The sequence below is a fragment of the Hermetia illucens genome, chromosome 2, assembly GCF_905115235.1.
Source record: "Hermetia illucens chromosome 2, iHerIll2.2.curated.20191125, whole genome shotgun sequence".
Lineage (NCBI taxonomy): Eukaryota > Metazoa > Arthropoda > Insecta > Diptera > Stratiomyidae > Hermetia > Hermetia illucens.
In genome coordinates, this window is record NC_051850.1 from 108,387,560 (window position 1) to 108,404,856 (window position 17,297).

Genomic DNA, 17,297 nt, shown 5'->3' on the forward strand with positions numbered 1-17,297 from the left:
AGTCCAAGGGAAACTCTCAAAAAGTTGGATCCATGGCAACAACAAAAACCGAAGGTTAAGAACACAAATATGCGAATTCGCTTAGAAACGATTGCATTGAACAAGGGTGTTTGTCGTCTCATACATACCAAAAAAGCCCAAATACGATCTTGGCCTAGCTGCAAATAGCAACCTAAGAAACTCAAACGGTGGTCTCAACTCGGAGTGCAGGGTTAGCAAGCTGTTGACTTTCGCTGGATATTAGACATCTCACCAGAGTGACAACTGCCCGGAACTTAGGAAGCCCTTATAGCTTTTTGAATATTTTATGTATAATTTCATCAATTCAATGTTATAACAACTCGAAAACCGGAAATTGGGCGCCTTAAGCATGAAAAGCTTTGTTGTTTTCTTTTTGATATATATACCCTTTGGCTACCCTTACATATAGCTCGTAGTGCATATACGTAGAATATACCCAATATTCAATTCGACGTGCTTCTGACATTTTATCTCTTATTTGACGGGAACGGACCTAACTATACTATAACTTTGTTAAAAATGATAGGATTTCCACTATACTTTCAAATGCGATGCTTACTATTAAAGTCTATCTTATTGCAAAATTTCACTTATCTAGTATTAACTTAAGGGAGCTCGCAATACAATTTCTAAAAATATAAATAATACTATTATTAACTTTTTTGAGCTGATATTGGAAGGGAGAGCATTTTGGGGCCTAGATACCATGTGCATGGACCACCATATTTTTTCTCAGATTTTTCGCTTGGGTAGTTTCTGAAATAATTGGCCATTTTCAGAACCCTACACTCCTCCCCTTCACAACTATACTAACTAGCTAATACCTGCCACGAAAAGTACTTATCAGGAGCTTTCATTTGACTATATTCGGTAAAAAAAATGTCCTACCTCTTTTAAGTTCAACGTATAGCAATTAAATTCACCACATGCGTGGGAGTTCGTTTTTTGCAATTAACGCCAAAACTAAATCAGTCTTATTTAATTTCACACATGACTATATTCGGTGAAAAAACTTTTACATTGCACTGGCATATATGGGGATCTTTAAACTCCACGTAAATATGTGTCATTCGCTGGATGCATTTCATAGCTCCCATATGTCGACGAAATTTCGATTGAATCGGTGTAGCCGTTTTAGAGAAAAGTGCGTGTTGCAGACAGACAGATAGAATTTAGGAGCCGCGCACAGGTTTTGTAAGAATTATAATTGGCTAACTGGCCAGAGCGTTCACAAGGGGTTTTCAGAGAGGAACCAAACGAGTGGCCCCTTCAGTTCGGATGCAGCGAGTCAAAATGGACGCTAACGTGTTCTTTTTCCGGGGTGCACTTTCTACTGGGAAGAAAGGCTTAAGCCAGGCTAGGAAGACCGTCTTGAGCGAGCTTCCGACACCGAGGATAAAATATTGTGGGCCTCGCTCAAGAACCTCGTGGATTTATTGTACAGATGGCTGGATGTACCACATCGTGAACGGCGTGAAATACTATATAGTAGCGTTGAGCCGGAGATCGGAAACTCCTCAAAATGAATATTTAGAGTTGGTTCTGTGACTCTGAAGAAGTGTGTCCCCTTCTTCGCCACTGCAATTGCCGAAACGTCCATGGTGGCGGAAATTTTAGCCTCTGCAACATGTGACAAAGTGTCCGCATTTCCGTTATCTTTTCCAGACCCATGTTGAATATCGGAAGTGTACTGCCTGATAAAGGCTGATAAAGATTTAAGCTTATAGTCCGTGAATGTTGAGAAAGGCCTATCTTCAAGGGAATAATGGAAGTATTTTATTCCTAGATACACGACTAATAACTTACGATTGGGCGGGGTGCAAGATTTGAAGTATCGACAAATAAAAGCATATTGTCCACCAGCTGTTACTGTTGGTCTCAAACCCCTGGATAACCCCTGGGGAACATGCAATCAAGCAGGAGTCTTTAGTTTTTGGCCTAGACATATAAGTTAAGGATCAATTGAAGGTAGGCGACCGTGGGTAAAAAAACGACGATAGAAGTTTAACTTGCCCAAAAATCTTCTCAGATCCTTGACCAATTTTAGAAGCAGGCGCTGAAATCGCTTGCACTGCCGGTGGATCGTGTTGGATGTCTTCAAGGGTTATTAGGTGGCCATGGAATCTCACCTGCCATTGTAAGAAGGTTGAATACTAGACCGGCTTCAAAGATACATCTAAAAAGGCATTCGAAGTGTTCTAAATGCTTAAACTAACAGGAGAACGCGACTAAAACATCATTCAAACATCCGGAACAAAAGTGGAGGAGTGCCGTTTTCGAAATGTCTTCGGCAGTGGATTTCGGTCTACAATCGCCAAGCCATTTAAACGTGCTGTAACTGGTTGCCGCCACTGGACTTATGGACCATGTGAAGTTGCAAGAACCAACAGCTGTCTGAAGGTCAGCTTAAGAAGTTCTTCGAACTCTTCCCGCGCAACTGCAAGATTTTGCGGTGGTAATGGACACACCTTAGAAAAGACAGGTTCAGTGAAACTACGCTCGGTAGTAATTTTGCGATATGTTTGAAAAAGTATACGAATATGTAGGTTGGCCCCGTTCTCAAAAAAGATGGAAAGAGTGTTGAGCGTGCGCGCGAGATTCTTCCTGATGACCCAAGGAAGGTTGTGGGATCAATCAGGGATCTGTTGTGTAGATCAAATAGCAACATATTGTGGCACAGGAAATTTGCGCCTAAGATGGGAGTACTGATACCCACTATAATGAAACGCCACGAAAATGCTTGTTGAATTCTACTTGCCCTTAGGCCTACTTGCGGATCGGCAAGGAATTTACTGCCGACTTCTGAATTCTATCTTGAAAGAATAAATATATTACTTCTCCTTGTAGCTACAATTGTTAAGTTGTCTGAATGTGCTCTAATCATTAGAGAGCTCTATAATATCTTACAGGAGGAAGAGGAATAACCGATCGAAATGTTTCTAACTTCTCCTTCACCAGCGGCGCAGTCAATGTGACTATTGATCCCGCACCCGCCGATGTAGAAACAAACAACAGAAAAATAGGAAGAACATTTAAGTAGCCAACAGGTGACGAAGAGACTAAAAGGCGTTTCGCACACTTTGAGAAATGGAAAGTATTGCCCAAAATTCAAATTACAACAAGCGATCTATGTTTAATGGGGAAACGTACAGCGACTGGAATAAAATTGAAAAAAGTCGGAAAACCGGAAGCTGAACGCTTCAGGTACGAAAGGTTTTGTGTATTTCTTAGTGCGTAGCACGCAATATATCCATATATTATGTGAGAGTATCCACTTTCGGGTGATATTGACATTCATAGTCTTCAATTTTCAAAAAAGCAACAAATTTGAGGTATTATAACTTTGTTAGTAATAGTGCGATTTCCACCAAACTTGGTAAGATCATGCTCTATATTATAGCCTATATCACTATACTATTGTTAACTTTATTTAAACAGATATCGGCATGGAAGGTATTTCGGAGCCCAGGCACCATATAGTGGCAGCCTCCTGATTTTTTTCAGATTTTTCGGTTTAGTAGTTTCTGAGAATGGCTCCCTTAAAGAAATGATCACTTTCAACCCCCCGCGCTCCCCACCCTTCTAACGAATGAATGTCAAAAGAGAGATCGGCTTTGAAAAGTACTAATCGAGACCTTTAATTTGATACCCCACATGACTATATTTGATTAAAAAAATTTTACAACCCCCTTTTGCATGTATGGGGACCCCCCTTTAAATTCGACGTAAAAGGATGTAATTCACTGTATCCGTGAGCGTTCACAGTTTCCACCTTTCTACCAAATTTGGTGTGAATCGCTATAACCGTCTCTGAGAAAAATGCGTGTGACGGACAGACAGACAGTAAACCGATTTTAATAAGGTTTTGTGTTTACATTATTAATTTTCTTTTAGCAACTGGTTGGGTAGTTTCTGAGAACGGGTCCATGAAGTAATTGAACTTTTTCGGACTCCCGAACTCATTCCCTCTTCAACCAATGGCAAAACTAATGTGTGCTTTAAAAAATATTAATGGTAATGGTATTAATTCATTTCATACCCCTTAGGATTTTTGACGACCGATCCCAATGAAACAGGCACAATCACTGTCACCGGCAGTGATCTGCCCAGAACTGAGCGATTTAAATACCTCGGGTCAACGCTATCAGCCAATGGAGAACTGCGTTATGAAATTGCTTCACGCATTAACGCAACCTGGATGAAGTGGCGTTTCACAACTGGTGTCCTTTGTGATCGACGTATCAACGAACGTCTCAAATCTAAAATTTACCGCAATGTCTTCCGTCCAGTCGCTCTCTATGGTTCTGAGTGTTGGCTGACCATAAAAGACAATGAAGGGCGTCTTGCGGTAATGGAGACGAAGATGCTACGTTGGACTAATGGCGTCACACGTTTAGATCACATCCGAAATGAGGATATCCGCGATCGTTATGGAGTTGCACCGATAGTGGAAAAGTTGCGAGAGAGGCGTCTTCGATGGTATGGTCACGCAATTCGTGCAAACAAGAATTCACTTGCCAAGATTGGTCTGAACATCGAAGTCGATGGTAAACGACCAAAAGCCAGACCTAAACAACGGTGGCTTGATACGCTGGATGGGGATTTGAAAGCCTCGAGATTGCACCCAGATCAGGCATTCGATAGAGCCAAATGGCGAAGCCGATCACGACGAGCCGACCCCGCTTGTGAACGGGACAAAGGCTGAAGAAAAAGAAGAAGGATTATACTCGATGAAAAGAAAAATGTTGTAACTATTTTTACGTGCACGGGGACGCTGACATTAATTCAACGTGCAGCAATGTAATTCATCGGATGTGTGGGGTTGACAGTTCCAATAAGCCGGTGGGTAAGTTATTGAGAAGATACCTTGGCTCAAATTTCTTTGATTTCCCGAGTAAGCGGTGCATAGTTCACCTTGTCTCCACGTATTTCGGTTCAATGTTTCTTCACTTCAATTCATTAGCCATGGAAAGCGGTCCACTGGCATACACAACCAAAAAGGTCTCAATGGATGCCTCTGACCGAAGTGTTTATAAGGTGTTGTTTACCTCCTTAGACACAATTCATAACACGACATGGGTCCGAATTATATTCAAGACAAAAACCGCCTAGTAAAATCAGGCCCAAGCCGGCCGAGGCAAATCCAAATTTGTGTTTAGGAAAGTTCCTGTTTGAGTGTGTTTAGAATTTCAACTACCCTGGTGAATCTCTTATGGCCGTAACTGCACCATAATACACAAGCGACTGTAGTTGCAGTAGCGACAGGTCAACCCACAGTTGAGATGCAACCTCATTATAGATTTAAGAATTCAGGGAGTTGTTTGAGATGCATAAAGCTTTTAAATGTCTAGCTTAGGCAGAGGATGCATATCGTATAATACATATATCCAATTCTATATACGCTTTTTAGAATTCTTCTCGAACCTTAGCCCCAATGAAGTTGTCGCTCTTTCCCACTTGGTGATCTATGCATTATCACTTCCGCTTTATAATCAACAAGTACACGGGCATCTGAAAAGTATACCAGTGAAATTTTTCATTTGAAATTTTTTTGGGATAAAATACGACAAATGCGGACACGAATTCATGAAAGCTTGGAACTTTCGACAAACATTTGCTATTCTTATTAGCAACACAGTGAGAGCATTGACGCGGAACAGGTGCAATTTGGAAACAAAGAATGCGGATTTAGGGCTATGAAGAAGACTATACACAGAAGACTACTCAGATATAAAAGTTGCTCCGCAATGTCGAAGTTCTGCTCCTTAACGCAAATAGGAAGAATGCGATGACCAGTGATGCGATGAGTAAGAAGCCTAGTTTCGTTGGTATTTAAGCATTCTTCCTGCTTCCTTCTACAATTCCAGGGACATTCGGTGAAGGTCCATGACTCAATAGAGAGCAGGGAAATGTCATCAGTATGGCGGGGGTGTATTTCGGAAAAGATAACATTGTTTATTGAATCCCACCACGTCCTTCAAGCAAAATAGCGTGAAGACCGCCGCCGATAAAAAGAAGATAGAATATTGGTATCAAAATGCAAACCTTGCGCTCGGCTTCTAAATTCGATGTAGCACATGGCCTTTCACGTTTTCGTATGTGCCTTTGATAATACGATAGCTAGCTTAGATTCTCCGGATTGCGTCTGCTGGCTAGAATATTCTAAATACACCCTTTCTTCATGCTTCCAAAATTTTTTTCCATGAATCAATGAAGGACAGATGACGCGCTAATTTAAATTCCGCACAGTGTTCTACAATGATCCAAAGGGTATTAATGTTATCTGTACAGGAGAATCGAGAACGGATACTAGCCTACTCTTTGCCGACTAACCCTTCGAGGTATTCTTTGACGTATGCCAAGATGAGTTTAACTGATATCTCCCAAGCAGCAGGAAAAGTGCAAATACCCGTTTGGTTTCCGCACTCAAAGTGGGTACCCTTCTTTAAAATCTTAACGATACCCCTTTGTTCCATTCACCGAGAAAGGATCCCAGATTGCTAGGATCAACAAATTAATGGAAGTAAAAATTCGGTGCGGAAAAGTTCCGCAAGGAAACCGTCAAGGCTGGCAGCTTTAGCCCTTTTGAGTGCGTTGGTGACGAAAATAATTGCCTTCTGGTTTGGAAGAACAGAAAATCATAAACAAGAGGTGGAACTTCATTGGGTGGATTGGATGTTATACGATTTACAATTCTTATGAAGTACTCTTTTCACTTCTTTTATCGCAATGTCGTCCGTCCAGTCGCTCTCTATGGTTCTGAGTGTTGGCCGACTATAAAAGACAATGAACGGCGTCTTGCGGTAATGGAGACGAAGATGCTACGTTGGACTAGTGGCGTCACACGTTTAGATCACATCCGAAATAAGGATATCCGCGATCGTTATGGGGTTGCACCGATAGTAGAAAAGTTGCGAGAGAGGCGTCTTCGTTGGTCACGCAATTCGTGCAAACAAGAATTCACTTGCCAAGATTGGTCTGAACATCGAAGTCGATGGTAAACGACCAAAAGCCAGACCTAAACAACGGTGGCTTGATACGCTAGATGGGGATTTGAAAGCCTCGAGATTGCACCCAGATCAGGCATAGGATAGAGCCAAATGGCGAAGCCGATCACGACGAGCCGACCCCGCTTGTAAACGGGACAAAGGCTGAAGAAAAAGAAGAATACTCTTTTCATTTCTTCACCTGCTAGTCATCGTGAATGGGAAGCTTATCGTTTACGCCATTTACGATCACTTACAAGCTCTTTCGTAATGTAGCCTATTATAGCGAGATCGTTATTATTTGTAGTAGTAATGGTGTAAATAACTTTGTCATAATCTACGCTATGCTATACTTTTCGTAGTTTGCTACGTTAGAGGAGCTTCGACGCGACCTGCTTGTAATCATGATCAAATCTCTACAACCCTTTAGTCCATCGATCCGTCCCCACGTTTCCGTAGCCACCCAGATCCAAAGGTATCCTTTTCGGACGAGATCGACAACTTCATCCACACCAATGTTCATCAATCCAGGGATTGTTTATGGTTTGTATTACATACCCAGTAAGAAAGATTTACCACCGCCGGACCTACAGGCAGATTCAGTAGGCACACACAAGCGATATTGCCGATGTGATTAGATGTTCTTGATGACCCAACTGACCTTTTCGCAAAAGCTGTTTTTGAAGAGCGGGTCGCTGCTGACGAGTTGCAGAAATCGACCGTGTAATTGCTCATAGAAAGCATCTTTCTAAGCTATACGGAAAACCTCCGTTGGTGTGTACCACCGGCATTTAGGTCATGAGAGCACGCCTCGCGGTGATCTTCACCTACAGTTCAACACCGGATTCGGATAGTAGATCCATCATACATTCGAGAGTCCCACTATCTCACTTTGCTTGTATTACTGGAATGTTCGCTCCAGTTGGAGCAACCATGAATGCTGAGGGCCCTCAACACCATTGCAGTGCAACATGCGCAATTTCCGAAACCGCGGGTTTTTGATAGTCAAAAATAGTAATATTGTTGGCATTTGGGTAGCAATAGAGTTTCGAAATTTGCAAATTTCCATCCCTTTCAATCGCCGCGTAAGTGTGATTGACATGATTAAGACCCTAATAACATCCCTCTCCCCCTTGTACATAAACAAATTATAATAAAAATTGAAATTTTGTGAAAAGAACAAAGTGTCAGTGTGGCTTTAATATACTTCGTTAACAGTCGAAAAAAGTAAATACATCAGTTGCGCGGATGTCACTTTGAGCCAGACATCTTATCAAGGTTTGCACCCATGTTGAATTTCTTTTCAATAATTCGGTCTTTATTCATCTTATTAAGACTTTAAGCACTTGATAAGATGAACAAAAGATTATAAGGAAGATAATGCCAGCTGGAAGTGCTTAAATCCTGCTTTTGGTTGGTAGAAATCAGTTTTGAATCCACCCCAAATCTATTGTCATGAAAAACAGCCCAAAGAGCGAGTTGATATTGTGGAAATACTACACACCTGAACTCGTTATCAGCTAATTAAGAAAACTTTGCTTCACAGATTATCCCAACATTGCTGATATCGCACCTGGTACTATATGCTGTGTACATCGATGTTTGCCTTGGTTCCAGTTAACAACCGATTTTTTTTTTGGCAGCTGTTTCCAAAACGATTCGGGTTTCAAAGATAAAACAATCAATTGGATTTCTTAGATATGTCACTTGCCTTAGGATATATAAATGCCCGTAGCGCAGTCGGGAAATCAGTTGGTTGTATTCTCCACAAGGAACAAGTAAGGAATAACCATGCAACTCTTCATTGTCCTGGCGGCTTGCTTTGCAGCAGCTTTTGGTAAGTGTACTTTCTACTACTCTTGGATACTCTTGTTTCGGTGGAATTTACGAAAACTGCAAAAGCGGAATATACACATCAAATCAGCTTCCTGTAATGCAATACCTCTATTGCAGCTCAATCGCCAGCCAAAAAATTGGAAGAAACCCTCATCAGTATAAGGGATCAAATGCCATGCGGATTCCCCGATTGGGGTCTTCCCCCATTGGCCCCCCTCCAAGGAGATTACTTCAACCTTTACCACAAACTCTGGATTTTGCAGTATGCATCCATTGAAATTTCAAATCCTAAATGAACTAACTTTCAATAATCTGTTGAAATTTCAGAATCAACGGTGGTGCGTCGGACTTCCTCATTGAAGGCTTGAATGACTTCGACATTAGCAACGTTAACCTGAACGTTCTAACTCTCAAACTGAACATGGACCTGAACTTCAACAAGATCCATGCGAAGGGCAAATATTTCATCGAATCATTCATCATTAGCCCATTAAAGCTTAAAGGAAAGGGAACATTCGACATTAATCTTACCGACCTCAGCATAAAGATTTACGGCCGCATTGGCATGGTTGATGGAATCCTTCGCTTGATGGACTTGGATGTTGTCATCGGCCTGGACGGCATGAAATCCAAAATTACCGGACTTGTTGGACCATTGGGCACACTAGTATTGAGCAGCATTGTTGACAAGGTCATAGTTGGTTTCATTGCAGATAATCAGGAAGCTCTCACGGATAACATTCGCGAAATCCTCCTTCCACAAATCAATAACCTTTTGAAGGATTTCACTATTAGTGATGTTTTGCAATTACTTCAAAACTCACCAGAATTCCCACCATGTGTCGCAAAGGCCGCTTAAATGTTTGGATCAGTGAATAAAAGATTGAGATAATTTCGAGCAAAAGTGCTGTATTATTTTTCTATAAAATACGGTTCTGTGAGAGTGGGTGAAATCAGGATGTAAGATCTAGACCAACATATACATGCCCCCTTTTCTCTCCTTTTTAGGCACCCGCACAGTCTTTTTTTTGAATCGTTATTTGTTTCCTAATTAATCTTTAGTTCATTATGATCATACCAGCGCTGTGCAAGTGCCTATAGCAGCGGGGCACAAAGATGAACACTAGCATCAGTGATGAAGCGGATTTAAAACCCAGGACTCCCCAAATGATTTCATTTTGTAAGAAATAGCAGTCCATATCCACATATTACGCTGAAATAGCACATCTTTGAGAAAGGAACTTGTGCGTATTGAGTTAAACCTAGAAAAAAAATCTGACCTTGGTCAAAGCTAGTCATCTAACAAACCGAAAACTAACAGGTCAGCGCTTGTTTGAAAGGTTTTACGCTTTTCTTATATAAGAAAATTAGGTTGCTACGACTATTCCATATATGTATCTCGTAGCTCCTAGTGTCCATCCGTTTGGTATGTCCACATCATACTCACATTCTGAGGTGCAATTAATTTACGCAGAAAAGACATCAGTCATTTTATTAATAATAGTAGGAATTCAAACGAACTCCCCAGTTTCATGTCATATTCGACCTATAGTTCTTTTGGAGATTAAAGGAGGCACATTTTGTTTGTTTTCCGCCTGGAATATGCTAGTGTACCTGCCCATTGGCTCCCTCTACTGTAAGGGATCCGTCAGTGTACCAAGTAATCAGTTGCTGGTTTAAGCCGTATGTCGCAGCCACGCTGTCCCAGTTTGCCCTGTTACTCCAACGTTTTTCAAACTTCTTATCGAAGTGAAACCTCGTTGTCATGTTATCCTTTGGTGTCAATAATTCGGGATACCGCCTAAAAAGAATATCAATCTTCCTTCGGTTTAGGCAGTTCCCCGCCTCACTGATACTCCCGGCCATCGTGAATACTGCCCTCCTTGCCTGCATCTGTACGTGCAGATGGAGAGGGGTTAATCCCAGAAGGACCTCCAGGGATGTCGTTGAGCATCTCCTCATTGCCCCACTGATACACACGCAAGCCAGTCTTTGAAGCTTGTGTAATTCCCTGGTTTGTGTGCTGAGTTCGATTCTTTCTACCCACATTATATATCCAAAGTAGTATCTTCGGACTGCAACCCCATTTTTTTCCTGCTATGGATCTACAAGTCATCAGAGCCCTCGGGGCTTTCCGACAAGTGTTTCCGACATGCATTTTCCAGAGTAATTTTTGGTCTAGCGTAATTCCCAAATATTTGATCTCTGTTTCTCGTTTCACCTCCATATCATGTAATCTTATGGCTCTCAGGTGATCAAGCTTACGCCTCCTAATGAATGGTACTATGGTCGTTTTGGCTGGGTTGATCCGCAGTCCCAGCTTCTTGCACCAGGCATTAGTAACCCTTAGTCCAGTTTGGATTCTATCACATAGGGTGTCTTCATATTTGCCCCTACAGATTAAATCAATGTCGTCCGCGTAACCCTGGACTTGTCTTCCAGTATTTTTTAGCACATCCAGGAGTTCGTCCACTACCATATTCCATATCAGCGGCGATAGCACCCCGACCTGTGGACAGCCTTGAGTAGTGTTCATGACAATAGAATTTGTATCTGTCGGTAATTCTATTTGCCTGCTTTCTAGTATTTTGCCTATCCAGAATTCCAGGATGTTTCCCACTCCCTTGCGGCTCAGGGCATCTTTTATCTCTGTGTGCGATGTGTTGCCCTTCGATATCCAACAACGCGTTGTTTCTATGGCATCCTATAGTACCTCTGTCAACTGATACAGAGCAGTTTCAGTTGACCGTCCTGCCCTGTAAACGTGTTGACAGTGATGTAGGGGATTGCGCTTTCGAACGTTAGTTCTATTATAGTTATCTATGACCTTCTCCACCGTTTTCAGTACGAACGCCGTTACGCAAATTGGTCTGAAAGATTTAGGGCGAAAAATATCCTTTTTACCCGCTTTCGAAATAAATACCAGTTTTGCCCGTCTGCATGCCCTTGGTATGTATCCCAGTGCTATGCTCCCCCTTACCACTCTCAGAAGAGACTCTAAGATAATTCCTAGGCCTCTCTGGATTAGTGCTGGGGAAATGCCATCTACCCCTGGAGATTTCAGTGGTTTAAAAGTTCCCACTGTCCACCTTAGCCTAGCTTCTGAGCATACCTCTTTTGCTAGTTTCCAGTTCTCCTTTCTTCTCTTTTTATTCGTTGTTGGGATGTCAGGCGGGATGTTGTCGCCTGCCACCGTGGGGTAGGACCCCGGGAAATGAGTTTTGAAAAGCAGGTGTACCCGGTCCTCCTTATTCTTGGTAAATGTCCTATCTTCCTTCTTCAAACGGACAGAAGATATTCCCCCGTCTTTGGCTACAGCTTTGTAAGGCCTGCTTGCTTGTGAGATCGGTTCGATCAATTCACAGAATTCCCTGAAGCTGTTCCGTTTTGCTTCCCTGATCGCGTTGCTATACGCAGTCAGTACATTTTTGTACCTCCGCCAGTCCCCGGTTTCTTTTGCCCGGTTGAAGAGTTTTCGTGCCTCTGTACTCATTCTGGTTAGGTTCCTGTTCCACCATGGTACATCCCTTGATGACTTAACTGTCTTAGCCGGACAGCTGGCCTCACATGCGTCAATGACGACTGTGCTGATGTTTTCCACCACTATTTCTAGTTCCAGTTCGCTCCTGATGTCCCCGCCCTCTTGAAGGTTGGCAATGTTGTTGCTCAAGTGCATTGCGTAGGATTCCCAATCCGTTCTCCTGGGATTCCTTATTATTCTTTTTATTTCGGAGTTACCCTCAATGTCGAATCTGATTATCCTGTGATCAGACATAGAGGGTCCATCCGACACCCTCCAATTCCCGATCATTATGTTCATGAGAGTGTTTACTAGAGTTATATCTAGTACCTCCTGTCTAGTGCTACTCACAAATGTTGGAGTGTTCCCTAAGTTATATATTTCTAACTTATTGCTAACAATAAATTCAAGAAGCTACTCGCCTCTTCGATTGGTGTCACTTCTTCCCCAGACTTCGTGGAGGGCATTGGCATCGCAGCCGAGGAGAAGTGGTAACGCCCTCCTCTCACAATACTTCACCAATTTTCCGACTTGTTCCGGTGAAGCCCGGATTTCGTCCCTTGGGAAGTATCCCGACGCCACGACTGCCTCTCGAGTGCTCCTCCCGGCTTCCAATGAGACTTGAATAGCCACAAGGTCCCCGGTTAAGAACTCTGAAAGACATATGTATTTTAAATTGCGTTCAAGAATTATGCAAGCTCTTGGTTTTTCACAAGAGGAGTCCCAAATTACCTACATGCTTCCTCCTTACAGACCGCGAATCTGCCCCCGGTACACCCAAGGCTCCTAGGCAAACACTATTCTCCTTAGAACTTGCCCTTGCAATTACCGCAGGTGCAGCTTTCGCATGGTGGAGGTTTATCTGGTCTATCTTAGTCCTGACCATTGGCTCCGTTTTCGTTTGGAGCTCTTCTCCACTCTCGGAGTATCGCAACCTGCCCGGGTTTTTACCCCTTTGAGTTCAGGTTTGGATTTTTTGGGAACATTCCCTTCATGCGGGCTGATCTCTGCTGCTCCCCAGTAGAGATAGCTTAGGTCTATACTGAGCCTTCTTAAGGGTCTCTTCTGGTTTCAGGCCTTCCTTCAGATAGCACAGATACCATTTAACACCTGCGCCACCGAGACCTATCTCCTTCCTGACGTCTGATATATTTATCTCAGACGTGCTTTTGCTGGTCCCTGCTTTTTAAGCAGTGGCGTTCGTTGGTTGTTGTCCACGCAGTATACCAATTTTAACCCTGGATCCACTGCTTGACGTCCCAACTTCTCCCTTCTTAGGTGTAATCACCTGGCTCTCAATATTTCAGAGATGTGCCTCCGCCTGATTAACCAGTTTTTCCTAACCCCCATAGCCCCCCGTAGCACAGTAAGGTCTAACTTACTCACTGAGGCGACCAGGTATCAGTGAGGCTCCGTTCGAATATAGTCAATTGCCTCCGACTCCATCCTATCCAATGAGCATGGTTCGCATGACACCCTGGATTGGGGGAGGTGTTTTTCGAATGACCCACAAACAGACATTCAGCTGAGGCAGGCCCAGACATTTGTTTGATATGCAAGCGGACTTTGTCTGAAATAGACATTTATCTTAAATAGACATTTGTCTGACACAGGCATGTGTCTGTCTGATGTGTGATATAAGCACAGGTAATTACCTGACACAAGCACAGAAGAAGAAGTATTTGTTTTTGCTTTCAAGTGCTTTCTCTTCACAAAACGATTCTTCAAAATATCTTTCGAATTTATATAAAATAAACATACTTTTTTATCTACACCTGTAACGCCTTTTAATTTGCTTATTGGATATTAATTTCGACTCCACCATATGCCAATATTCGCTATCCAGGCGAATACTAACATTTCAATTGGTATTCGTACTTGGAAATATTAATCCAACATCTTAATCCAAATTAAGAAAATCGTTTCATTTCGAATGCATTGTAAATGCATTTAAGTAAAACGCTCGGAAAATACTTGCACATTTTATATGCTTTTATTATATTGATTTTCTTTTATTAATACTTATTATATATAGTAAAAATTAAGAAGAAATTATAAGTCCTAAATGACAAAAAAAAAGAAAATTCTGTACGTAACGCACCTGAAAACATGGCTAAATTCATACGATTGCGAACTTTTTTTCATCTTAGTTTACTGTTAAAATACGTTTTGTCTAGTTCTTTTAAAAACAAGCTACATTCCAATGCCTTACATAGATATATACCACCCCTCTCGCACATACCTCCTAATAGCTACCAGAAAATTTTATTCATCATCATCAACGGCGCACCAACCGGCATCCGGTCTAGGCCTGCCTTAATCAGGAACTCCAGACATCCTGGTTTTGCCCCGAAGTCCACCAATTCGATAAAAGCTAAAAGCTGTCTGGCGTCCTATGCCATCGTTCATTCAGGGTCTGCCTCGTCTTCTTGTTTTACCATAGATATTGCCCTTATAGACATTTCGGGCTAGATCATCCTCATTCATACGAATTAAGTGGCACGCGGGCAACAACCTATTAAACCGGATTTTATCCACAAACGGACGATGATGGTATCGCTCATAGATGTAGGTGGCCGAAAATTCTTCAAAGAATTCTTATCTCGAACGCGGCCAAGAGTGCGCAATTTTCCAGGCTAAGAACCCAAGTCTCCGAGGAATACATGGTGACTGGTAAGATGATTGTCCTTTACAGTAAGAGTGTTTTTCATCGTCGTAGCTGTTATCGGTTGTAATTTTCGACCCTAGATAAGGAGAAATTATCAACGGTCTCAAAGTTGTAACCTCCTATCTTTATTCTTCCCGTTTGACCAGTGCGATTTGATGTTGGTGCTATAGATTTTGACATTGCCACCATATATTTCGTCTTGTCTTCATTGATGTGCAGCCCAAGATCTCGCACCGCCTGCTCGATCTGGATGAAGGCAGTTTGTACGTCCCCGGTTGTCCTTCCCATAATGTCAACGCCGTCAGCATAGACCAGTAGTTGGATGGACTTAAAGAGGATCGTGCCCCTCGCATTTACATCAGTATCACGAATCACTTTTTTCAGGGCTAGGTTAAAAAGGACACATAATAGGGCATCCCCTTGTCGAAGACCGTTGATGTTGTTGATGTCGAATGGTCTCGAGAGTAATCCTGTTGCTTTTATCTGGCCTCGCACATTGGTCAGGGGGGATACCGTCGGGATACCGAATTCTCTCATGGGAATGTATAGCTTTATTCTGGCTATGCTATTATAGGCGGCGGTTGTCCCACATCTTGAGCATAAGTTGAAGAACCGCTAGTCGCCTCCATATTTAACCAGTTCGACTATAATTCCATCGGCTGCTGGCGACTTGTGGTTTTAAGCCGAAGAATTGCACGAACTATATCTTCTATGCTTGGTGGTGGCAGTATTTATCCGTCGTCTTCAGCTTCGGTTCTCATACGATGGTATTTTAAGTTTTTAAAATAATACATGGATTGAATTGAATTGTCTCCCCTCTCTCCAAGAAAACGTCAGTTTTTTTTACTGTTCCACCATTATTTTTGAAGCGGCAGGGGGTGAACATTAAGGTTGGAGTGGGCCGCCACAGGACGTAGGCACCTGAATCAGCTCAGGACTAGTGCGCCCCCGTCCATCCTGCGCGTTAGTTTTTTTTTTGTGATTTTTGTCCTGGCCCTTATTGGGCCGTTTGGCAGTTTAGCTCCTTTGGTAAAGAAAATTTCGGTGGTATCAACCCGCCTCGATACTTCACGTCTCTACTAGAGTATTTTACCACGGGTGGGTTTAGTTTTTGTGACTATTGAGTCTAGGCACGGGAGTAAAATCTCTGTGACCTGACAAGGAGATAATATTTGAGAACAAAGAAACCCAGCCCTCATCTCGTCAAACTGCTAGCATTCGGGTTAGCTCCAGCACGTACCGTCCGGGAAAGTAAGTATGCAAAAAAGTTCAAAATGTAAAAAGTAAAAAAAGCACTTAGCATTTCATAGAATGTCCTTTTGACGTTATGACTGGTATTGTCCTGGTGGGCATTGACAGTACCAGATTTTTGGTCGCCTTACTATCTATTTGAGATCAATCTTTTTTCAAGGTTAGTATTATTTCGGCTTTTGTGGAAAACGTATCCTTCCTAATTTGTGGTTATAGATGGGTTGGGTTTCATTTCGGGGCTCTGTAGTGGTGCTTTCAATTGGTTGAGTCTATTTTTGAACAAGCTTTGGAGTATGGTCGGTGTATCTTTTTGGAAACTAAAAGGTACTTCGATCCCCAGTTATCTGGCACATTGATGCAAATGTCCTATTAGAATATTTGGTTATGAATGCCGGTCTAAACTCTTTCTGGTGGCAAGCAGCCCCAAACTCCCAAAGCATTTTCCAAAGTAATAGCAAACATTTTCCTCCCCATTTTGCCAAGTTTATGCCATTTGCACGGCTCTTTGAATTTGTAAAGGGCTTCTCGCACAAATTATGACCATGGTATCCAGCATTGCACTCCAAACGTCGAATTGTTTGACCATCACGTTCCTCCCAAATTCCTGACACACTTCCATTTTAGGGGCACTAACGTAAGGAGTACTTTGTTTGTTTTGTTCGCCAATTTGCTCAAACTTTTGTACTCCTCTTTAACTCTCTGTAAAGTAGAGTGACTTTTTTTTGCAATTTCTCCCTGAGATTTGTCTCTTAGGTGATACTTTTTTATTAATTCTTCGAATTCACTAGACGCTTCCTTGATACGGGGTGACATATTTTGACATTATTTAGTTTATTAAGTAAATGTTAGCGAGATTGTTTGCTTTTTGTCTGGAAAATATAAAGTGTCACACACTCACAAGTGTGTTTATTTTGTGTTTCTAAAATATCTCTAGAACATGTAATTTGATTTAAAAAAATGAGACGCTTCAATCAAGTAAACTGTACCTTAAATAGTCGCTTCAATAATAAAGCAC

The 17,297-nt window shown here is 42.1% G+C and overlaps 1 protein-coding gene across 1 annotated transcript; it reads left to right on the forward strand.

Moving 5' to 3' along the window:
- Nucleotides 1-8,697: 8,697 nt before the first annotated feature.
- Nucleotides 8,698-9,747, forward strand: LOC119650099. The gene is made up of 3 exons (XM_038052618.1): nt 8,698-8,844; nt 8,961-9,105; nt 9,171-9,747. The coding sequence occupies exons 1-3, from the start codon at nt 8,799-8,801 to the stop codon at nt 9,700-9,702; spliced, it is 723 nt and encodes a 240-aa protein (XP_037908546.1). The 5' UTR covers nt 8,698-8,798; the 3' UTR covers nt 9,703-9,747.
- The last annotated feature ends 7,550 nt before the right edge of the window (nt 9,748-17,297 follow it).

Bases quoted from the DNA above. Each gene is read 5' to 3' on its own strand.
- LOC119650099 (XM_038052618.1), top strand. From the start codon at position 8,799: ATGCAACTCTTCATTGTCCTGGCGGCTTGCTTTGCAGCAGCTTTTG. The intron at 8,845-8,960 runs GTAAGTGTACTT...CCTCTATTGCAG, and splicing joins TTGCTTTGCAGCAGCTTTTG to CTCAATCGCCAGCCAAAAAA. The intron at 9,106-9,170 runs GTATGCATCCAT...TTGAAATTTCAG, and splicing joins CACAAACTCTGGATTTTGCA to AATCAACGGTGGTGCGTCGG.